Source organism: Melanotaenia boesemani, chromosome 1 (assembly GCF_017639745.1).
Source record: "Melanotaenia boesemani isolate fMelBoe1 chromosome 1, fMelBoe1.pri, whole genome shotgun sequence".
Lineage (NCBI taxonomy): Eukaryota > Metazoa > Chordata > Actinopteri > Atheriniformes > Melanotaeniidae > Melanotaenia > Melanotaenia boesemani.
The window spans coordinates 29,663,030-29,688,375 of record NC_055682.1 but is presented as its reverse complement, the minus strand read 5'-3'; the positions used below and the strand labels follow the sequence as shown (position 1 = coordinate 29,688,375).

Sequence of the window (25,346 nt, the reverse complement as noted above, 5' to 3'; positions counted from 1 at the left end):
GCCTAATAGAAGTGTGCCATGCACCACATTATGAATTAGACCCTGAAAAAGTCAGAGCTTTGTAATAACATATTTCATGTTTCATATTTCACTGGGAACACTTGAAGTTATTCAGGCTGGGTCTTTTGTGTCTCAGATTGTTTTAATGAGGTGAGTAGAGAAGGTAAATGCCCTCTCACTGCTGGAGATTTTGTTCAGTAGGCATTTGCTGGTTTTGACTTCAGCATTAAATCAGTTTAATGAATATAGAAAATTTTAGATCCTTTTTGTATCTTTCAGGCCGTACCAGCAGTCTATGTGTTGAAACCAGCACTTAATCAAAAGTGGAAGCAATAAAATCTTTAGCTCTACTTTTAGATCTAACTGCATTTCTTTTTCAGTCTTGTATTTCTTCCTCCTCTAGTCCACAGGTGCTGCTGATTCTTTGATCACAGCATAAACCTGCTCTCAAGGCTGCAAGCTTCTGTTCTTATTTACTGTAAATCTCACTTACAACTTGTACCTTTTCTCTTTTCCCTGTGTTCTCTTCTGTCATTACTTCCCTTTCTGCACTCCCCTTGTTGTTGTCCTCTTGTTGTCTCTCTTTCCCGCCATCTCTCCTCTGGGGACACTTGCAGTAGAGATTAAAGTGATCAAGGACCTACCGTGGCCCCCTCCTGTCGGCCAACTCAACAGCAGCCCTCCCCTGGCGGAGGAGCTAGAGTCTCCTTCCCAGACAGCTCAGCCGTTGCCAGGACAGACGAGCTGTGACCAGCACCACCATGGTGGGTGTTGGTGTTCACACTGTCCTTCTTTTCTATTATTTGCCTCCTTCACCAACCCCTTCCCATCTTTAGTCTGTGCATCCATCCATCCATCCATCCATCCATCCATCCATCCATCCATCCATTCGTCTTCCCATCCACTTGTCTGTTTTTATGGAGAAAGTTTGACCAGTTATGCATGTGTCTAGCACTTAATTTGCAAATTGCGTATCTTTATCTTATGAGTTCAGTATGTTGGTTAATGCCAGATCTGTTCAAGGGGGCAATCTAAAAAAAAAAAAAAAAAGAAAAAAATTCCAGTCACGCTTGTACAACAAAAAAAAAAGTGGCTTTAATCCGGAAACGGGGGTCTTGAATTTTCGATTCGATGATGACTCACAGAGAGAGTTCACAGCTTTCAGATGCACTGAATAATATAACTTTAGGTATAAGCTCTGTAATGACTGCACCTCTCCATCTGGATTACATGTGGCAGAAAATCACTAACTCTTGTGCAGGTTTTTAGCTGAAGCCTCATTAGTTTTAATTGTGCTGAACTGCCTTCTGCATGCGTAATTGCCTTTCGCTGTGACCCCCATTTCCTCTTGTCAACATACTCATAACCGTCCCAGATGTCCCCCTGACCTGCTGTTCTCTACAAGTGGCTTATGTGAAGTAAGAAATATCAAACTCATTTGAGGCAATTTCAGTTGTTGACTTATTGCCTTATTTATCATCATAAAGGACACAACAGACAAGGTAATTCACCTATTTTTAACCAGGAGAGCCATTAGTTGAATCTTGAATCTCCTGGTATGCACTCATACTCTGACTGCTGTAATTATCCAGGGAAAAGAAGGACATGTTGCAGAACTAATGCCAGGAATGGGATTTCCCCAGGCAGAGTGGGAAGACTTAGACTGAAGCTGTGTAAGAGGACACCACTGTGTGCTGTAGTCGAGGACGGGGCAAGGAGTTGATTTATGTCCATAAATCCATGGGAAAGGTTCTGGTTCCCTGTGTGATGTGAGTGGGTTTAAGGATTGGCGTCCAGATGTAAAGTGATCCTCACTCTGTCTCAGCTTGTACGGCCCCACTCTACATCGTTCAGGTCAAAGGTCCATGTGGCAGACGTGCATGGGGGGGTTGGATGCCCTCCATGACCCTTGTGAATACAGTTACAATGCACTCTATTGACCCTTGAGTGTGCACACACCCTCACATACACACCAAGACATTAGTTATCCATCATACACAGGGTTACATATGTGTTTTTTAAATGGCTTAAAAAGATAAATAGCTATGGTCTTCTATGTGTTTATGAAGACTATTTATTATAGTTTTGTGAGGACAGACTGTGGATGAGGATATATCTAATAAATCTGCCTCATCAGGTCAAGCACACAATCAGAACTGAAATGCAGATTAGTGGAGTAGATATCACATCTACATATGAAAGAGGGGCACATTAGTCTGAGTATAAAAAAGAGGTTTAACCCTTGTTTTTTGGGGTTTTTTTTAAATAAGTTAATTATCTACCATTTGAAGCATTTATTTTACATAATTTTGCTACTGATGTTCAAAGTACAAAAATGTAATTGAAAGATGTCAAGATTTATTTTAGAGCAGATTCACTAGCTGGCTCTCTGGAGCCTCATTCCTTTGTCTTGGAAAACCTAATTAGAATTTCATTTTGAAATCTTTATAAAAGAATAAAGCGTATTTTCAAATGGGGTAGTTTTCAGAGATTCAACTTATAGATTTAGCAGCGGCAGCAATGCAGCTCTGAAACTATATTAACAGACTACCAACAAATCAGTATTCAAACTGCTGGTGCACAATAATTATGATCAAAATAAAACTGAGTGTTTTTTTATTATTATAAACCTTTTTAAAGCTACCAATTATTTGAGTACCAGACCATTCATAGCACTAATTTTCATCTAACGAAATGCAAATGTGTAAATCATTCCACGTATCCTAGCTGGAAAACTTCATTTTCACCTTACAATACAGCAGTCGGTGACACACGTCGCCCCTCAGAGTAGTCATCCTTTTTTGATTGTACTATCACGAGCAAATGAGAATTAATTAGCCAGCTTAATTAGAGAAATTTGCTCAGGAGTGTGTGCAGCTGGGGACGTTGAGAAGTCGGGTTGCTCAGAAATCTCAGATATGAATGTCACTCATCTGTCTTTGGTACGGATCATAAAAAGTGTGTCATTGCTTTTAATATTAAAGAGTTTTTTGTGCACTTGGTAACTGCAAGACATATTCTCATCGATGTAACAGGGTTATTGTTGTTGTGCTGCATTACATTGCAGCATTCATCATGTGGATTGGCTGTGCTTTAATCATTGAAATGTCCTTTTGACATTTATTTTTATCTAAGTCAAAGCCAGACTCACTCCCTCCACCTTCTCCTCTGTGTTTTTTCTGTTTCCTTGTAGCATCTCTGAAGTAAGCTGCATGCTTGAAGGGGACAGGTCTTTCAGCCATCAGTCACCATCTGACTGACAGTTCAATCTGATACACAGATTCCATTTGCTGCGCTTTACAAGCAACAATACTGATAACACACCCAGATGCCCCTGTGCATTTCAGTGTGACTGTGTGTTTATGGGTAGGCACGTGCATGTGCCTGTGTGTGCGCTTCTTTTTACTCTCTCATCCCTCTTAAGCTGCCTTTTGTTCTGCTGCTAGCCAATCCTCTTGTCAATCTCCTGTCGACAATGTCTTGGACCATACTTTCCAGAGAAATAAAGGTGAATTGGTTTGCCTCACTTCCACTTATGTTAGTCCTTAAAACAGTTTGAAGCTGGTGTAGGGGCAGTGGCTGGCAAACAAAGCAGACACGAGTTCATTCACACTTGAGCAAATAAAATGAAGGCTTATGTTTCATTTGGAGTTATCCGAGAAGGTTCTGACAGGTAAGGGTGATGGGGTTAGCGCCTTTGAGAGCTGCTACCCAATCCTTCTTGGTGGAATTTAAAAAAAAAAAGACTAAATAAAGTCAAAGTCAAACACGCCACTGATTGCTGCGTTTTGGCGAGAGGAAGGATTAGTGTTAAGAGAATGAAAAAAATGTGTAGAGCTGAGGTCAGGTTGTCTGAGTGGGCTGCAGATGTACAATACAGAGATGGACTGTGTGGGAAAAGCCATAAAACAAAGACCTATTCTCGCCTCTTTTATGTAGATAGTCAGTAAAAAAAAAAAAATCATGTAATGTTGAAAGTGCAATCTGTATATGACAAAGTGTAAGGAGAGTTTTTGTTATAAAGGGAATCATTTGAACCTTTTTCTGTTTCTGGAAACATTCCTCCAGAGTCCATTTTCTTCTTCTATCTCTCACTATCACTGACAAGAGAGTGAGAAGAGAAAAGGACAAAGAGTTCAAGAGATTATGCAGCAGTGTGTGAGATGGAGACATTAAAGGAGTGTATGACGGAGAAGAGAAAAGGAAGAAGCAGGGTCGAGCCCATGCAAAATGAAAAAGAGAAAGTGAAAGCGAAGGAGGGAGAGAAATTGGCTGCATCTTCATGTTGTGATCTGTCAGTGCTGACAGGAGTTGAGTGGAGCAAACATGCATCTCCTGTGTCCCCTCAGTCAGTTTCCATGGTGACACTGTTTCTCACCCCAACACATGTACTGTATGTTCATCTGACTCGTTTTGTATTCCCAGTCGTCAGCAAGAGGTTAAGATGGACTGTATGAAAGAATCGAGAACTTGTAATGTCTTTCATATTATGCACTTGCATGAAGCACAGGAGCATCATTTACTGCCCACAGCCCAAAAATCAGGCTAGAGGAAATGGAGCTGCAGCTCATACTCGTCCACGAGTCCGACTTTAGACCCACAATTTACCCAGCTGTCATGCAGCAGTACAATTTGGATGTCATTTTAGGACTCAGACATGGCTCTATAACGAACAGAAGTACAGAGGCCAAGATAACAATCAGTCAGTTGGAATAATCATTTCCATGAGTTTATGTTTAGCGCAACGCATCAGTGAGTTTAAGGCCAACGAGTTCAACCTGGGATTAAAAATGGAGGTTAAGGGGAACCCCTGGTGGTAGATGGATTTACAGCAATCTGACAGGTTTGATCATATTTAATGCTCATTAGGCATTGTTGGAGAAGAAAAGGTTCTTCTGTTTTAGAAACAAAAATACAACACTCACTTAGATCACTGGCACTGATACTAGTGTAATAGTAGCATTTTACTGTTTTCTGAGACAGAGCTGGTTCTGAAACTATGATATGTACACAGTTTGTACTGTAGTTCTAAAGCTGAATGTGGTGTTTTATTCATAGAGTCTCATTAGGTTGTCTGCGAAATGTCAAGAAAATTGAAAATTCAGGAAAAAAAGAAAAAAAAGCTGTACTGTAATAGGAAAAAAAAAATAAGTTCTGCTACACAAAGACATCATTATTGATTGGACTTTTTTACAAAAAGTACAGTTTGAGTTTCATCTATTACATTTAAGTACATTTGAAAAGCCCAGCATATATTTTTTAAGCTTAATCTCCTTTTAAAAATTAAAAGATGAAAATGTTAACCGGTGTAGTCCTCTTTGAGCTCGATATGTCATATGTAAATTAGCTTAGGAGTACTACCCAGTTACATACCTTAAGGATTACATAATACCTTCAATGTCTGTTGGCACTGATGAGTTCCTGATTTGCACAATTTGTATATGTTGCGTAATTCACTGAAGGAGATGATCTGTTTTCCCTCTTAGCTGTTACCTCAAGCTAGCTAAAATTTCCTGGCTGTCTCGTGCTACCTAAATTGATGATTAAAACTGTCAGCCCTTCAACTCAGTGTGATACAGGAGCACTTGGCTAACTCACAAACTGTGCAGTGTAATGCAATCCTCTGAGTATAATGCAGTCTAGACAGATGTAGGTCCATCTCCATCGACATGCTGCGAAGATCACAGTGCCTGTCTGTCTGTACAGTGCCTTCCCTGTTCAGCCTGTGTAATTAAACGGGGGATTCAAGATTGGCCATTAGTGACTCAGGCCAGCAAAGCAGAGACAGTGTAGTTTTATGCTGCATTAACCCCTTCCATATGCCCGAAGCCTCAAAATGGCCACCAATCTCCAGTTAAAGCTTGTCATACAGCTGATGTTGGAAATTGGCCCTCTGTTATTGCTTGAGAAGCGTGTCAGTGGCTCTAAATAGTTTTCTTTTCCCAAAGCAAGGGGTGTTTTGATGTCAATTATAGTGATGGATGACAGAGGAAAAATGGCTGAACTGCACACACACAGATGACCACCTCTCATTATCACAGCTCCAGCCTCCACTGTTTAGCCCTACAGTCTCTCAGCCTGTTACCCTTTGCTATGGGTGCAAATATACCCTCATTTGTCCTTGTGAATCTTTTTCTCTCTTTTGTTCACGTTAGTTTCTGTAAATAAATGTGCATGCCTTTTTTGTGTGTGATTATTTGGCTGAGAATTAGCCTGGTGACCTTCAGCTGCCATGCCATGAGCACAGGTCAGCCTGAGTCTGTTCCCTCCTGCATACCACCAAACACTTCCCTGTGAGGTCGCCAAGAGAGCTTGTCCTGTTCGCAGTCGACCGTGGGAGCTTGAAAAGCCAAGTTTAATGTTTAACCTACAGAAGTTGCACTGTATGTTTCTGTGTCTGTATGTGTGTGTGTCCAAATGTTATTTACTCATATCATTTTTTCAGATGTACTTTTTTGCAGATTTGTGTACGAAAAGAAAAGAACATGCTCACACATAATCTAGTTGATTTGATTGTATTTACAGGCACATGCTTCATATGTTTTGGAAAAAGTTTGTATCCATGTGTGTTTTTTTCAGCGGATGTGTACACAGCGGGGATGGATTGATTTATGCTTCTCCTTCTGTGTGCACTTGTCCTTCATTTGGCTAGGTTACACAAAGTGATTGTGTGGGTGTGTGTGTGTGTGTGTGTGTGTGTGTGTGTGTGTGTGTGTGTGTGTGTGTAAAGGCCTGGATTTTGGTTCTCACACATTTGCGCTGATCTAGTTCAACAAATGTGATACTAATTTATGTTGTAAGAATTGCAAACAAATACTGCCCATTAAGCACACACACCTTTTTTTTCTTCTTGACCTGAACTTGACTTCTAGTTGCGATGTGTGAACACAATGAGCAGTATTATTTGTAGAGCTAGAAATAGTTTATTTTTTTTAGTTGTACATGGCATGCTTTTAGAACAGACTCTTTTCAGCTCTTTTCCTTTATTACAGTCCAATTTGATGGGGTTGAAAAGCCCCGAATGTCGCCCACCAAAGACGGGAAAACTCGCCCGCTGCAGCGACATTCCAGTGGCTGTCTGGTCAACACCAAAATGACCTCATTGGACCACTGCAGCTCCTCTCTTGGGGAACGTATTGACCCCACGATGCCGCTGGAAAGCCAGTTGTGAGTCTCATTTCAGTGCTTCTCAAGTTTGTTTTGTGTTCATAAACATCTCAGATGCTTTGGTTCTTATGTCTGCATCCTTACCATTGTTTTGTTCATCCCTATTTCTTGTTATTGACTGCAGTTGGTACCACGGAGCCATCAGCCGAACAGACGCAGAGTCTCTGCTCAGGCTGTGCAAGGAAGCCAGCTACCTTGTAAGAAACAGCGAGACCAGCAAGAATGACTACTCCCTCTCCCTTAAGTAAGAACAATCCACTTCTCACTGAAACAGAAAACCACAAATAGGATTATCAGACGTGCAGCTGCACATGACAAGCCTCTGTGAAAATATAACCCCAAATGCTGAACACAGTCTTCCATGTTTGGATAATAAAAGGCAGGAGAGTGAAGGGTCTCTTCAAGTCAGTCAAGGATATTCTTGAATATTTGTTCAATGTGAACAAGTTGTATACCTGTTCCCTATTAGTCTGCTGATGCTGCCTTTTCTCTATGGTAATCATTTTCACCTTTTTGACCTGTGTCCCACCCTCTGTATCATCCTCCAGTTCTCCTTGGTAGCCCCCATCTGACAGCGTGGGCTCCTTGACTTGCTGATGTGCCCACAACTTGGTTAATGGTGCCCTTTAACTGGCGACCTCTGCTCTTGCTGCATCTAGCCAAGGGTTTAAAAGAGCCACTCTGATTGGTTTAGCCTACTGTGTGGCATTTGAAAGAGGTTACATCAGCATCGAGGCTTGCAATGCAATAACATCCCTCATCTTTTGATGGGAATGTGTAGCTTTAGATTTTTGCTACAAGGTATCAGAGCCAGGTGCCATGGCAATATTGTCAGAAACAAAACTAGAAACTTGAAACTGTCCAAAATATTTGCAAAACAAACTGTGGCTAAGTTACTTGAGCTATGAAATCTTTATGTCTAAACTTGTTATGTGTCACATTTACTTTTTACCCGCACCAGCTTATTTCCATCACTGAAGACATGACATTTAGAAAAATCTCAGCCACTCTGCACAAACTTTGAAATGAGATGAAACAGTAATATGCAGCCACATTGATTGTTATCACAGCAGATCTCAGATCGGGAGGCTTACTGTATATGCCTTGAAAGGGAAATGTAATTCGCTTCACTACTCATGCAATTTTCTTCACACAACTGTCTCTGCCTTTGTCGCTTCCTTTCTCACTGAATGATCCTCTGTTTATTCTTGTGTCGCTGCTGATCTTCCTGGTAAGACGAAAAGATTTACCAACTCATTTAACTGGGGTTTTGATCAACCACAAACCAGCACATCTGGCTGGTTGAGTGCTACAAACCTAGAAGGTGTCATTTTAGATGACACGCAATTAAGTCATGCAATGCTCGGACTGTGACACCACTGATTTTAAATTAAACTAAGAAAATGTAAGTACAGTGTGGACAAAAAAAAAAAAAACACTTTAAAGGTTTTCAGGGTTTGAAATTATTTTCATGATATTCCTGTTATTTTAAGGGTCTTGAACATGTATGACATGAGCTTATGTCAATGTTTTTCAGGATTTTCAGTCTTCAGCAAGTAAAATGCAGTTTGATTAGACTGATGTCAAATGATTTCAATATTCCACCTTTTTACCTTCAATAAGTGCTGCTTTCGCAAGATGCTTCAAGCCGTACTCCATTTGTATAATGACTTGGCTTAATTAGCCTGACTCTTGTTGACAGTATTGCATATCCATCCATTCATCCATCCATTCATTCATCTTTTTGCCTCGTCTGTCACATCACCTAGCACCACTGAAAGACTTGCTGAATCCTCCATGTGTTTTATAAAACTTGGCTTATTGCTGCACATCAGCCATTCAAAGATGTTTCCATTTTGTGTTCTTCCCTTCATTCCTGTATGGGCTGATCCTAGTTTCATCTTTCTAAAGAAGGTTGTTTAAGACCTGCTCTGTCGATTTAGATGATCTTTTTTTTTTTATTATTATTAATTAATTTTTGGGGGGGGGCAAAATCTAGTATCGCCTTTATGTTTGTGCTTTGTATGTGATTTGCAGTTTGTGACAGAATGTTGTGGGTTCATAGCAACAGCTTCCAAATGTTCATGACACACTTACAAATCCACTCCAAACCTGTTACCGTTTTAATTGATGAAGAATTACGTAGGAATAACTCACACCTGTGTCCACACCTAATTGCCATTCCTTTCATATGCACAAAGCTCAATCAATGAATGAGCTATTCAGATTGATAAAAGAGGTTGAATTAATTGTAAAAATGCATAAAAAACTTAGCAAAAATTAGAACAAAGAATAAATATTGATTAAAAGATATTACACTGAATTTTTCCTCAAAATTTTACAGAAAAGGACTAAAACTGCTGCACAGGATCATGGAGCTTGGAGATGCTGGCTCAGAGTCTTCCTTGGAACTAGGAAGGATATACATGTAATTATATCAGTTTAAATCCGATAGATAAAAATATGTTATTTAGCATCTAAATAATACAAATACCAGCAGGGATATCCACTGAGGATAAAGTGCATTTGGTACATGTAGTCTATAAATCAGACGTGCAGGCCTAAAGAGTGACAAAGATGGGTCATGTAACTTCAATTTAGATGAAAATGAAGGCTTTTTGCTGCAGAATGATTGTGATATATGAAACATTAATCAAGGTGTGTACTTGATGAACATCAATTTCTTTTTGTTGGTAAAGCTGCCAAGCTAGAGAGAATTAATCCACCTATTTTTACTGTAACAATGAAAAAGAGACAAGCTAATGCTGAGGGTTTTACCACCCAAATGAAAAAGCTGATTGCTAGATTATGTGATTTACTTTCATGTTGGAGTATATTTTTTCCAGACTGACTCAATCAGGCAATGACAAGTTATATTATACAGAAGTTATATTTCACTCAGTACGAAGTTATAGCATTCCTAACATTCTTGTTCAGTGATTGTATTGTTAGAAAAATTTGCATTGCAAAGGTGTCAAGATGACCCTCGCTAGTGTGCTGCACTGTTAGAGCAAATACCACAGGAGTAGTTAGTAAAGTGATTTGCTAATAGGCAGCAGTTTATCTGTGAAACCTGCTCTATTTAACAACAGAAAACAAGTGACGGTTGTGACATCAGTAATAGATGTTGTCACACAGAGAAGAGTAAGAGGAGAGAGGCCATGCTAAGAAAATTGTTTCTGTCCATCCATCGAAACTGCTTAATCTCAGTGAGTCACTGGAGACTGTAGAATACGCTCATCTGGACTCTCAGACAGCAGAAATATACATGTGAAAAGGGGAAGATTGTGTAATTGACTTGTGTACCAACCAGCTCAAAAAGGAGTCAGGAACGTTCTAGAAAATAAAAAGAAGAGATATAAATGAATTGCTGCAATTCATAAAGACGATTCCTGATTCAGAAAGCTAAATTTACATTAACAATGTGTCAGGTGTGTTAGATGTTTGGGTAGAAGTCATAAATGTACAAATCACTTTCTTTTTGGTTCATGTAATTGTAATATTTTAATTGGATTTTTGCTCCAGCCTTTTAATCAGCCAATCTCTGATGAGTCTACTAATTGACAAAGTCTGATTAAAGCATGCACTGTTAGCTCAGTTAAAAGTAAAATGTGTAAAAATCCTGACAACCAGAATGCCTATTTGATCCTTCCCCGGTAACTTGACTGATGAATCCAGCTTTCAATTAAAGCAGATTGTCCTCACTTTTATGCACCTTTTAAAGGTTTTGATTTGAGCTTTTTTTCCAGCTTAGAAATGTGGCAACTTTATATACTAGGAAACTGAATTTTTGGTTAAATATTGACAGTCACAGTTTACTTCAGATTGATATTCTCTTGTTGTCTAGATAGAACAGTGACAAAGGTGTGTTTCTTCTATTGTGTAAGAAAGCTCTTGGGTTTTGCAGAGCATCATCTTGTCCCCATGGCATCAGTTACCCACCCCTGAGAAAGAATCTTATTCATGGGAATAACGGAACCTGCCACCTTTCAGGCAGAAGTGGCACTAGTTTCAGCCTCCACACACAAGCGTCCCTAGAAGCATGTGTGTTTCCAGAAAATGAGTGGACACCCAAGGTGAAGAGCCTCCATGTATGAGGTTGCTGAAAAATGCATGAGGCCATGAGGTGGCACAAATGTGTATTGCATTATTGATAAAGACAGAAATCCCTGAGACCTCCAGCCTCTTGAATCCTCTGGCTGGAACAAAGAGTTTTTTTTTTTTCTGTTTTGCCATTACCTGCCTTTTTGATGTCCCTGTGGGCTACATCACCCCTTTTCTCTCACTCGTTTTTCCCTCCCTTTCTGGTGTCTGAAACATATTAAACCCAGAGGTCAGTGTCATCCTGTTTTCCCCTTACAGGGGAATTCTGCGCAGTTAATTCCTAGCTCTCTCTGTGAAGGCCTGGAGAAAGACGAAAATGTATTCAGTAAAATTTGCTTTATGAAATCATCAAAACAAAAACTTCCTCAAAAATGTATTTTTGACTACTTTGATCTCATCTACCTGTTTGATTATAAACTCAGTATGGTGCTTCACACATGTAATTATGCTGGTTTTAATCAGGCTCATTCATATTAAATAATGGACACACACAATATCTGATATCCTGTGATGCTTAAAAAGGTCATAGCTCCTGCAGCAGGTCATTATAATTTTAGCTGATGCTTTTGCCTTGGATTCATAACACTCAGTATCAAACAAAAGCAATCCGATATGTTGACGATGGAGATAAGCTGTCAGGCTGTTCCTGTTCTGAGTGCTGCTCCGTTCAAATCAAAGTCATAAACCTCAATAAACACGACAGCAGACCTCCCCAGTGAGATTCATCCTGATTACACAAATAGAGGTCCACAAACACGGGGTATGATAGCACCACAAAGGCTTGTCAACTCAGAAATAGCCCTGTATTCATTTTATCACCAACAATACTGTGTTGCTCTGTTGTCCTGGTTTCTGTCTCTGCAGGACTGTAATATGATAAGTAGCTCAGAACACAGACTGGAAAACCAGCTGGGAATCTGAAAATGATGCCATTGATGTGTTTGCCTTTTTAAGTGTGGCGCTGAGTAACCTAACGCCTTCCTCCCAGCTCTCCTGGTGAAGATTCATCAGATTAACTTTGTAGAGAGTTTTTTTTTTTTTTTTAATTTGGTGGCACCACTTGCAGAATCATCAAGTTGGAGAGACTTGGAGTGGGGAAAATTTATCCTGCTTTCTTCATATCATGATAAACTTGTTAATGATGTGTTCAGATATCGCAGCCAGAGCTGCCGTAATGGAGAGGTTTGATAGTCTGTTTACTTCACTTTTATAGCTCAGCAACCCAGCAGAGCTCTACCTCATTTCATCTATAAAAAAAAAAAGCTTTTTAGCTTTGATATACATCAGCAACCCCCCCAACCCAACCCAACCCAACCCAACCCACCCCCTATCAGATTTCTGATATATAGTGCAAGAAGGGTCCAAAGCTTCATGTATTTTTTATTCTGTTATCTTTAAATTAACAATCACTGGATCATTAAAGAAGGATTGGTCTCATTTGCAGAAATCAGTATTAATGTATTCTCATTCTTGATAGATGTCCTTTAATTGAACCCTGTAGATTCTGTTTTTTCTCATGCCAGTGTTATCTATTTTTTCCTGGTTTCTCTCTATGCATCAGGGAGAGAACATAACCATCAGCTTTACAAATGCAATTACGTGATAAGTTAAAAATGGACTTAGATTTAAGGTTCCTAAAGCCAAGTTTTTGCTCCTGTTCATCACAGACAACATGCTACAACTGTGTGCATGTATTTACAACAGAAATGTTGGCACTAGTAGTAAAAGGGGAAAAAATGGTTTTATGCTTTATAATCAGTAAAAGAAACAAATACATGTGGCAAATGTTGTAAATTTAATCAAGTCTTGACAGTTTTGCTTTTTCTGAATCTTACCAAAGCAGAAATATGTGCTGACACAACAACATCCACATATTTATTTCTGACTTTTGTTACTGGTATAGAGAATATCTCTGTTTCTTAAAACCTCACATGCACTTACCTGGCACGTATATTCAGTCATAAGAGGGTTATTCTCCAAGTTTGGAACACATTTAATGGCAAGTGCAGCTAGTTATATTAGCAAAGGTGTGCTGCTATGTTTACTGAATGGCATTGTTTTCTTTTTCCGGTGTTAAAACCAAGAAGCAACAACAAAGTTTATATTTTAGATCAATTAAACTAAAAAAGAATAACACAAAACAATGCAGAACAGGTGGGAGTTTAATGAGCTGGAAATAAGCTGTGTACATAAGTCAGTGACGCGCCTTAATGTCTGTGAATGCTATTTTACCCAACGGCAATCTTCGAAGCATTAGCCGCTGATTGAAGGAGCTATTATGTTAATGTGTTTTGTAAGGAAAATTTATCCTAAGTGTATATTTACAGGCCATGGGGAACAGTTGTTTTGTATCAGCACCCCTTCACTTAAGCTTATTGTCGCATCACTTAACTTCAAAAAAGTATTTTTCTATTTTAAAGCAGAAGATTACTGGCAAGCTGTAAAATGCATCGATCGAAGACTCCTAGAAACACACAGGGGGCTTTTCATTTGCTGTGCATTTATCGTTGTAGCTTAAGTGATTTATCAGGGGGGTTCATCAGCTGCAGCCTTATACACTGCATATGAAAGCACCTTGAGAAACTTTGCTTTTAGTCTGCCCTCCCAGGTGGTTTTAGAGTTACCAGTTGTTGAAGGTCATGTAGTCCAAGATGAGTTTCTTACTACTTAAGTAAAAATATCAGTCAACATCATTATTACAAGTTGCCGCCTGATGAATCAGGAAGTATATACCAAAACCAGTACTGAATTTAAATGTGTCTATTGGTGTGTGTGAGTCAGACAGAACAGAGAAGGCAGTGAGGGCAGTGCTGGTTCTTCCTCCTTGGCATATTTTTTATTTAAATAAATTAGTCTCACTATGATGTTGGGGTTTTAAGTAAAAGTCAATACATTAGTTGGACAAAAACAGTGAAAACCACAACAGGATGAACTGAAAAACTTCTGATTGTTTCCTGATTTAAAATGTTGCCATTCTGACAACCTGAGCTAACATGGCTGCCATAGTGTGCAGTTTTTCTGCTTAAGTCCCATGTGTCATTCCAAAGTTCACCTTACTTGAGCTAAACATTTTCTCCCTCTGTCTCTTTTGTCATCCTTTTTCTCCAGGAGCAGCCAGGGCTTCATGCACATGAAGCTGTCGCGGACGAAGGAGAATAAGTACATTCTGGGCCAGAACAGCTGCCCCTTTGACAGCGTGCCTGAGATCATCCATTTCTACTCCAGCCGCAAGCTGCCTATCAAGGGTGCTGAACATATGTCTCTGCTCTACCCTGTAGCCATCAGGACACTATAGTGGTCTGGGTAGTGTGCAGGTGTCCGCCCATGCAGAACTCACTGGGCCACCTCGTGGTTCCACACTTCCCATCCCTCTGGACAGAACCCATTAGGCTCATGTCATGGGAAGATGAATCAAAAACTGCTGATCCCAACTCACCTCACTGGCTGACAGCTTCTAGACCTGTTTTGAAGGCCTACTGCATCACATATAGAGTCAATGTGGCAATTGTTTTATTATTTTATTATATTTTATTTATGATTGACATCCATTCATTAAAAGAGAGACTGATGATCTAAGGAACATCATTTCAGTGTTGATTGAGCTGATTACCTTTAGCACTTAATGCTCAAAGAAATAGAGGTACAACATATCATCTAGTCACTGGGATTTAAATTTGAACACAAACTATTGTACCCTTTTTTCGTGTGTGCACATCTTGGCAACTATTAGAGCTTCTCATGGATAGGCTCTGTTCATACTGTAGTGTTTTTTTTTTTTTTTTAGGGGACTTGAAGAATGTAAAGGTAGCAACATTTGTGATGCATGTTGAGCGATATTGTCCACGCGGGCCCTATACAGCGGCCAGAATATTGAATAAACTGACCAAATATGAATGGTGCATCCCCAGCTGCGCGACAACAACTGGCCTGTGTGCTTTGCAGAGTGATCTCTCTATGTTGTCATAGTGCATGTTGTCTGCTATCCATCACTGAGTGGGTGGATCACACCAGTGACAGTGTAAGTACCACAGTGGTGAGACAGGCAGGAAAGCATGATGGATGGGTCAAGCCATCTGACACAGTACAATTGGCTGAGGCTGGAGACCAGAGCCTGTCCAAATGGGCCAAATTACCCCAACTACCCCTGCAAAGAATGGCTTTGCATCGGGAGAATGAAATATGCCTGCATTGTCTACCTCAGAAAATCAATTTCATTCGCCCATCTGCAGATCAATAGGTACAATGAGATTGCAGATATCGATCTGCTCTCCCTATGACATTCCCAATTCCCTTAAAACTATGTTGTTGGTTTTAGGATTTTTTTTTTTTTTTTTTTTTTTTTTTTTGTAATACACTTCATCAGAATGATAAAAAAATGAGCAGACTTGTTTTTCTTTCCCAGATCATCAATTGTATGTATAGTCTGTTAAATTACTATGTGATGTCAGTAACAAATGTTTGTTAATGCCTTATAATGCATGGGTCAAATCAGTCCGCTAGATCAGCTAATTTCAAATCCTGCTTTTAACGATTGTTCTGTAACTGTAATTTATTCTGGGGTAATTATTACTGACATGCTCCTCATTTGTGATTGGCCCATCGGCCCGCTCGCCCTCATCGTTCTGTGCCGATGTGATTGTGTTGTTCCGGCCTCTTTAGCTGTGGCTCTCTGAATTTTTGTTGCTTCCTGTTCTGCTAAGTAATCCCTTGCTTCGACAGCCTAACTCTGACTTGCGTGGTTGCCAAGACTTGTGAGAAGCGATGGCATACCCTACCCTCCCTCCCCAGCCCCCCCAACACATCCATCACAGTGCAGCCTGTCCGAACCAGATAAACACCTACCTTCAACCTGTCATGCTCCCACTTCACATTAAATCCTCCAGATGTCCATATGTGTGTGAATGCGAGTGTGTCAAGTCTAGGTGTGTACGCTTTTTGAATGCATATGAGAATCCATGCACAGATTGTAAGTTTCAGTGTGTTTCCAACCCCACTGGTATGTGCTGGCAGCTTGATTCCCAATACTTTGTTTGCTTTTTGTCCTCCTTCCTGCTTTTATTTATGTTGACCAGTTACATCCAGAAGAAGCTGAGTTGCTATTAGTGCAGCATCATGAATCAGTCTAATGAGACTGCCTAATACATGACTTAGGAGCTGCCAAATACAGTGGTTAAATGAGCATGTAAGTTGTGTGTGGGGGAGGATGTGGACATACCTGATAAAGGACTGACGCTAGCCATGAGAAATGACTTTAAATCTTTTTTCTTTTCTTTTTTTAGTTTGCAAGCATGACCTCAAAGTCAGATGCATTTTGGCTTTGACTTTAAGTCCACTGTGTGCTATGCAACTATCAACTGCAGTCATTTAAGGGAAAAAAGATAGTAGTGTGTGCCTTGAAAAAAGGTTTATGATAAATATGATGGTACAACATGTCCACCAGGAGGAGATGTTATCAACAGAGTGGCGTGATTAGTGGTGCAGTAAGTGAGCAGACAGATAGTGCTGTCATCAGATCAGTGTCTTATGAGGGTGTCTCTTTATGTTTTATTGAGGAACAATACTTTGTCAAAGTGGACCTATATGTTTCCTTGAGAGAAAATCCGAAGAACAAGTGCAAAGTTGGGAAAAAAAAAAACAGAAACAGGAATTATGTGCGTGATTGACAGTAGAGGCTCTTTATTTAGTTACTGCTGCTGATGAGTGTTACTCAACTTAAAGAAAGAGCCTGTGTGCGATGGCCACACTGCCTGGAGAGAAGCCTTATCTATGGAGAAAGGAAAACGGGAGAGATGCAGAGGACGAATAAGGGAGAGACAAAGGGAAGAGTGATGTGGCAGGGGGAGGGATTTGCTGCAGTCAGCAGACACACTCTTGACATCCTTGTATTTCTATTATGAGACCCTGAAAGAGCCTTCCACCTCCCTCAGAAGTGTCTTAAAGCTTGTGTGTGTTTGCGTGTCTGTAAACACACGGTTGTGCATATATGAAGCAGTGTTTGTTGAGTGTGTGATTGTATGTCTGTGTGTGTGTGTGTGTGTGTGTGTGCGCACTGGTGTAAGCAGCCATCAGCCATTGACTTGCCCCAAGTGTATCTTGTGTATTGCTTTACTGTGGTAAAGTGGCATGTATGAGTTTTCTTTGTGTACTTTTTTGTGCCACGTATGTATGCACTACTATAACACATCTCTGTATAGTCCCTCATGGCCAAATGTATATACTGAATGTATTGTTTGGGGACGTAGAGGCATCATGGTGCATAAATAAATAAAAGTTGGGTTTATGAGTTTAACGTGCAACTTGACAGTTTGATTTCTCCCTTTTTCTGTTAGTTCAGACACTAACTATAATGGAAAGAGTTATTATATAATAGGGAAAAAGCCCTTTCCAGTTCCTCCACTTCCAGTTTCTCTACCATCACCAGTTACCATGGTGAGGCCCTTTAATATGTGAGGAAGAACGACCATTGTGTGAGTCAAGGACAGACTGCTGGAGCCATTCTCAAGCCAGTATTCCAGCACTTGTTCTCCATTGATTCACTTTGTAGCACAGTCTTGTAATATATTTTTTTCTCTGTTGTTCATCCCAGTAGCACATGTTATTTAACAGCATTTTCTAGCCCTTTTTTATGTTCTCTGTAACACTTCTGACCTTTTATAGGTAGTACTTCCTTGCAGGGATGCTCTTTCAATCTATGTTGTAGATTTAATCGAATGTACATCATAAACAGGGGCATTCAAAATTTTGGGCAACTGGTTAACAATTCTTGTCAGATTACCAACATTTCAAAGGGTTTAAGATATACATCAAGGGTGTCCAAAGTCGGTCCTCAAGGGCCGCTGTCCTGCAGGTTTTCAGTGTTTCCTGCTTGAACACACCTGACCTGATTAAATTGATCCAACAGCCTATTAAGTTTTGCACAATGACTCAGTAATTTGAGTCAGGTGGTTTTGGAGCAGGGACACATCGAAAACCTGCAGGATTATGGCCCCCGAGAACCGGAGCTGGACACCCCTGATATAGATTGTGAGTTAAACTCTTTCATTTATCTTTTCATAGTCCTTGGTTTTCATGAAATGTTTTCTTCATCTCAACCTCAACAAGCCTATGGAGAATGGGAATGTGCATCACATTGCTTTGCAAACTTGAGTAGAAGTGCCATCTTTTAAAGAACATTGTACTGTTATCTGTACCTACCACCATCATTGACTGGTTAGAGTTTTTTTTAATTTAGCTTAAAAGTTGATCAAGACAGTTAAATTTGCTGAAGGAAAGATGGAGACTGGAAAAGAGATTAAACTGAATTGCACTGACAAAGAACAAAAAGTTAGATCTACACAATAGACTTGATTACTGATCGTGTTGGACTACTCTGGCTCAAATTCTACAGTTTTGGAACAAGAAAATGCAAGTTGAGATGTTACAAAATTCACTCCAGCCAAATGTCAGCTTTATATTTTCACAAGCTCATGGTCTTATAGCAAACTGAGGCAACTTCTACCTAAGAACAAGTTTCTTATACATTATAAGTTCATGCCAAGGTTGCAAAGACTGGCTAAAGGCCGCTGGCTCATGGATCTAATCTGACCTTTCCTATCAATAATTATGAATGAGATATAACCCTTCCAAGCCAATCGATTTTAGCTAAATAAAAGCTGAAGCTCAAATCTTTTGGCTTGCCTTCATTTTTGCATGGGATCTTTTTCCGTTTCCACTCTAAATGGTGTCAAACAAATTATATGCACAAATCTTGCTTCAGATATTTTATGCTTTGTGAACTGGTCATCAAAACACCCCTATGATGACGACAAACCATGGACTTCGGTTTCCCTTTCCTAGACGTGGGTCACCGGGGTCCCCCTCTGGAGCCAGACCTGGAGATGGGGTATGGAGCTCCGGCGGCGGACGGGCAGACTGGAGCTCCGGCAGCGGACGGGCGGACTGGAGCTCCGGCAGCGGACGGGCAGACTGGAGGTCCGGCGGCGGACGGGCAGACTGAATCTCTGGGTCAGGCACCAGTAGCAGGTAAGGGGCGTCTTGGCCTGAGACTCCCTCGGGAACAGGGACTCGAGCAGGGTGAGGAGCGTCTAGACCTGAGACCCCCTCGGGAACAGGAACTGTGGACAATAATTGTGCCGACACAGGAGAAGAAGACCTGGACACCGCCGTGGAACGCCGAAGAGCCGGGCAGGACCTTGGAGCTGGCGTGGGGTGCTGAGGCATTGGAGCTGGAGGCGAAACTTAAGACGTAGGCCTGGGAGCTGGTGGCGGCAACTGTGACAGTGCAGCTGATGGCGTCACCCAAGACGTGGACCTTGGAGCTGGTGTTGACCTCCGAGATGCAGCCCGCCCCAGTGGTGTGGGGCTAATAGCCAATCTGGTCCCCCAGACTGGCAACCACTCTGGATCATCCAGCGGCTCCAACTCCGTATCCAGTCGAAGGAGCCTTCCCACCAGTTCACTCGAAGTCATAATCTCGAGGGGCCGCCGCCCCCGGTGCCTGGACGTCCTCCTCCGTCTGCTCCTTGTGGGAGGAGGATCAAGAAACGACAGATCTGGCTCCTCCACCGTAGGGAACCAGTTAGCAACCTCAGAACTAATAATGAAACCAAGCCATCAAACCTGCTGGGTCCAATTGTGGTCGGATCCTACTGTCACGAATGGCGGGCGGAGGAGGAGGTGAGGACCCATTTGCAGGCAGTCAGGCAGGAGGCAGAATTGGTGCAGGTACAAGAAGGTTTATTTACAGGATCCAAAACAGGACAAAACAGAATACTTAAACCAGGGGGAACAGGCATAAGTGAATGGTGAGGATCCGACCAGGAACAACAGAAAACCAGGAGTACTTACACTAAGAGGGAACAACAAGACACAGGTGAAGTGGATGACTAATCAGACCAGGTGAACTAACGAGGCAGGAACAGAAAATCACAGCACACAAGGGAAAACTAACTAAACATGACCAGAAATCCAAAAACAAAGTCCATAACCATGACAGCAGTTTATTTCATTAGTCTATAAAATAATATCTTGCTCATTTCTGGGAACATTTTCTTATTTGACATAGTGCTCCAAGTAACAGCAGGATAAAAACAGTCTTCAGTGCATTTGTCTCTTCAGCTAAATACACCGTTACATTACCACTATATGCTCAGGGTTCTGCAATCATTATTGCTGAAGGCAATTTGAACAATGAAATCCCTGATGGCTTACCCTAAAATGGCTCTCAGACCATTGCATTGTGAAAGCAGAAACAGTTTTCATGCAGCACATTTTGGCCACAACTCGCAGACATTCGGAAGGAGCACAGGCAGGGGGCTGATGAAAGAAAACACTGAACCTTCACAGCCTGTTGAGTTGCAAACATCTGTACTGCACACATCTCAAGGCTAGGCATTATTTACAGCTAACAGCTAATATGACTGTGTCTCAAAATGGATATTTTCAAGGCAGCGCCTTGAGAAAAGACAAATGTTATTTTAGATTTAAAAGAAAAAAGGAAAAAAGAGGACTAAGTGGAAGCTTTAGGAATGTATCTGATTTCCTTGCCTCACATAACTTAATTAAACTTCAGGCAGAACAAGTAGAGAAGCTATTTAAAGCTTCATGTGTAACTCCCTCAGTTTGAAGGGCATGGCCATTGCCCCTCACTCTGCTGTAGCTCTGTTCTCCTCCAGAGAAGCTCCATCAGGGGTTAAAGCACCTGGGATGAAATGCATCAAAGAAGCTTTTGTGGACAAAGAGAGTGCTGAAAAAGAGGGAGAAAAAAAATAAAAAAAGCATGGCTTGAAAGCAATGAATGGGCAACAAGGGTATAAAATAGCCTTGTGTCCATCAAAAGCTCATTTTATATTCCTCTCAGTCACGTCGGGCAGAAAGCAATCTCGGGTAACAGACCTTATGTTAATAACACGTGAGTTGCCTCCTTTCAGAAAAACAAAACCGTATGGACCCATTGTACTATCTCTGTCCTTTGCTCCTGCTTGGAGATACTTGAGGATTTCATCCAAACTGGAAAGTGTTATATTGTCCTGCATGTCTGCGAAGGCTTGATTAGACGAGCTTCTCCACAGTTTCAACAGACCTGGCGCTGATGATTTCTACTGGCCTTAATATATTGCTGGTAATGACATGGTGTAGAATCTTGCTCATTACCTGAATCCCAGGTGCTGTGGGAGTAATTGGGCAGATTTGTGCTAGCTTCAAAGCTCCAGGTTTGTTTCATTAGAGAGGTTTCTTTCTAGCTGTTTAAGCTATTTCCTGTGTCTGCTCAGATGTGGCCTTTCACAGTTATGAATCTACTACCATCATTGTGGCACCATCTGAAAAATGAAAATACATAATGAAAGCTAACTGCTGTATAATGATGTGACTCCCCACAGATATGCACAACCATCACTGTTTGCTTTTATCATAGTGCAGTGAAGGCAACCAGTGATACGAATGATGGAAAGATAACAAGAACTCAAATTAATAGACCAAAATATACTTTTCAAAATGATTGCATGTTATGTTTGTGAGAGGGAAAACTATTAAAATATCTGGGATTACGAGTTCTTTTGAAGGTGAAAGTTATAGCCAGGAATGAATAAATTCAAGTCTTATTTTTTTTTATCTCCAAATTGTACATTTTTAACCTTTTGCCAGGAAGAAGCCTTTTTACCACCTTGGTTTTTCAAATGCTTGTATCTCTTTTAAAATGAAACCCCAATTTCACTTAATTCATAACTTTTCCTAAAATAGATCCAGTAAACTTATAGGAAATTTTGGTGAGAGTGTGATCAAAAGAAAAAGAAATGTGACTATTTATACCCATTCACGCCACTCTCGGTTGCTTAGTAACGCACGTGAATTTGTCAGCTGTCAGAGGCAAGGCAAGGCAAGGCAAGGGCAGTTTATTTGTATAGCACATTTCATGTACAGGACAATTCAAAGTGCTTTACATAAAACAAAGATATTACAGATATTTAGATAGTCAGAGCGTGAGTAGCCCAAGTAGTTTTATTATCATATAATCTGGTGCTAATTTTTAGATATTAATAAATACAAAAGGTGGATGAATGCCAAATAAGCTTGATCACAATTCCAAGACCTGAGTGCTGGTGGGTCAGAGGTAGGAGAGGTAACAAGATGTAGATGGCCCGGTAGACAGATCGCAGGCCAAGGAAAAGGCCCTGACTTTTGGTGACTAGGGGAGAGCGTTGTGCACAAACTCACGAGCCATTTTTGTGGAAAGGGAGACATGTCATCACAGACAACTTTTTTTCTTTCTCTCCCTCTCGCCAACAAAATTCTGGTGAAAAACACCAGCCTGGTGGGGACTATCAATAAAAACAAGTGCCTCCTGTCTCCCTCTGCGCACCTGAAGCTGGAGTGCATGACAACAAATTGTTGCAGAGCAACAGCATAAAGCTCACGATCTACCAGGGAAAGGAGAGGAGGAATGTGTGCATCCTCAACACCACGCACACATCGGTGGAGATCCACGTCAATTCCAAGAGAACGCTAGAGAAAGTGTGCTGGAAAAAATCTTCGTGGGGAGAATCAAAAATGATGCCGAGTCAAACTGTCTTTTACAAATTTATTATAGCAAAGAGAAATATAAAAAAATCATGCAGTCAAGCATGCAGAGAGATCTCTCTGCCTAAACAAGGAAGTGTCACAAAGTTATATAGATTTCTAATCACGCCTTTACCAACTGTCATCATCATCATCATGACTTAATGGAGATATCTATCAATAGCTGTTGCTAGGGGCAACGTAGAGAGAGTTCTTCGTAAAGCGGAACTATTTGGAGAGAGTTTTACATAAAATGAAACTAGACAAACTTTGAGACAGTTCATGATCCTTTGCCTTTTACTTCACCCCGCTAGTAGACAGAAAAAGGGGAAGCTACAAGAGAATCTGGCCAACGTCTGTAAGTTTTGTTTTTAGTGTGAAGAGGCCACATGATGATGAAAAGCCACATGATCATCATATCCTAAGCATTACAATTATGTTTTCAAATTATGACAGCTCTAATAAAATTTAGGCCAAGCTCACACAATAATTTCCATCACAAAAGTCCCCTATTATAACAAGTCAAAAGTAGGAGTTGACGTGCTGTACCAGATGCTGAGGCAGTACTCTACCTGAGCCAAAACCAGGAGATGACAAGTTGCAGTATTTACATGAATACGTGGGTCCTGTACCGGAACTGCACAGGACGCACGTTTCTCGATGGGACTTTAACCTGGAGCATATTTCAAGGCCAGCAAAGACACCGACACATTAGGGGAAAGATGAGGTGCATTTATGATGTGAAACGCAAGTGCAAAATGAACAAAGCAACCAAAGAATGTGTTGTGCCAACGTCCAGTGTGTGGACAGTGCACAGAAAAAGTGTACAGTGTGTGCGCTGTTTGTGAGTGATGTATAAAGAAAATAACAGTGTGAAGCCAGTTTCAAGTGTGAATGCATGTGTAGCCTATATACTCAATATTATTAAACTATATAAATGTTATATGTTCTCATTGTAATGTTAAGCGATGCGAGAAAGTTATATTCATGTTTGTGTGAGCGAGAGAGCAGTGTTTATCTTATCTTCCTCTAAAATTAAATCAAATATAGAAATCTGTTATTTTAAATATTCTTGTATTTGACTGTTTTGTTGGTTTTTAAAGTCTCCATGACTAGGCAAGGAATAGTAAGTAAGACTAGGCTTGATGCGCATAAGAACAGGACCGGTGTCGTTCCGAAAAAGTGCCCCTGCTGTGAAAAGCAGTATTTTTTGCTAACTGGGAAGCCTCTTGCTACCTCCCAAGCTTTGCCAAATTTCCCAGCTAACAGCATCTCTTCAGTTTGCTAGCTTCTCATTTCATCTGTTTGTTGTAGGAATATAAGCTGTATAGCCCCACCCTGCAAGTATTTAAGATCGGTTTGTCTATGCAGGAAATACAGGCTGTTTGACTTGTACTTTACAGATTCAAAGCAAAAATCCTTGATTTTGTTCGTGATGTGTACTATAACAGTCAAAAACATTTTATTAACATGTTAAAAGCTTTAAAAAAAAAAAAAAAAAAAAAAAGCTGAGTTTTAAAGCTTTAAAAGCTTTAAAACTCAATTCAGGAGGAGTAGGACTTAACCTACTACCACCTTAACATCACATACTCTTGGTATTGTACCATGTTATAAAATTTTTTTAAAGTTATTTCAGTCCCTCAGGAAAAAAAAGAAACAAGAAAAAAAAGTTTTGTTTGTGGCAGATGCTCATCAGGATGGAAGAGATTCCACAGCCAACTCTAAAGCGTCTAGACTCCCCGAATATACTGCCAGACAGATTGTGCTCAAATGGAGGGCTTGGACCATTGTTACCATTGCCAAGAGTGAGTCAACAAAGATTCCTTCATGAAAAAACCACAAGGCAGCCCAGTGACAGTTTGACGTTACAAAATAAAAGCCTCTATCAAATTAGCTAATGTTAACACTAATTAATGTCAACTAGACAAGCCAACAGGGTTGGAAAAATGTTAAGACTTCTCACTTACATCTATGCTTGAAAGAGGGAAACCATCCTAACTAAAGAACCTCATCTCATCAGAGGAACATTGTAATGGTAGAATCATTGTTTGATAGCAGAATGTGGCTAAGAGAACAGCACCAGGTGAGTTTGGTCAACACAGGTGTTGGACATCACTAATCAGTTTCACTCTCTTTGCGTAAGCCGGGCCCTCTAAAGGCAGAAAACAAGCAGCCTAATGTCAGCAGCCACAGATTAATGAGCTATGCTAAAAACTGTTGTCCTAGTATCTTTGTGGCCTGCTTTCAGCAAAGAATGTTCAGCTAACATTAACCTGTGGATCTCCAAAGGTAAGACTCACAAAAACAATGATGAAACAGTAAATTAAGGATTACAGGGTATCAGCAAATTCTAAAGGAAAATGTCAACTCATTTGTTTATGATGCAGGAAGGCGACAAACTGAAGCACTTAAGTTCTTCCACAAAAAAATAAATAAAAAAAAAGATTTAAAATAAAGTTGTTTGTGTTTTTTAATGACCTCATTAAATTCTTGACCTTAATCTATTAATAAAATTGGGG

The 25,346-nt window shown here is 40.4% G+C and overlaps 1 protein-coding gene across 4 annotated transcripts in view; it reads left to right on the top strand.

The window, feature by feature from the left end:
* The window catches only part of zgc:158464 (uncharacterized protein LOC791139 homolog), a 105,916-nt gene extending 88,356 nt beyond the window's left edge, over positions 1-17,560 (top strand). For 2 of the 4 annotated variants that reach the window (XM_041983502.1, XM_041983511.1), the window contains 4 exons: positions 618-764; positions 6,993-7,167; positions 7,292-7,411; positions 14,380-17,560. In XM_041983502.1, coding sequence (XP_041839436.1) covers positions 618-764; positions 6,993-7,167; positions 7,292-7,411; positions 14,380-14,566 — 629 coding nt within the window. In that variant the 3' untranslated portion in view covers positions 14,567-17,560. The remainder of the gene's footprint in view (positions 1-617; positions 765-6,992; positions 7,168-7,291; positions 7,412-14,379) is intronic. The other 2 variants (XM_041983520.1, XM_041983528.1) reach the window with 1 other exon arrangement.
* The last annotated feature ends 7,786 nt before the right edge of the window (positions 17,561-25,346 follow it).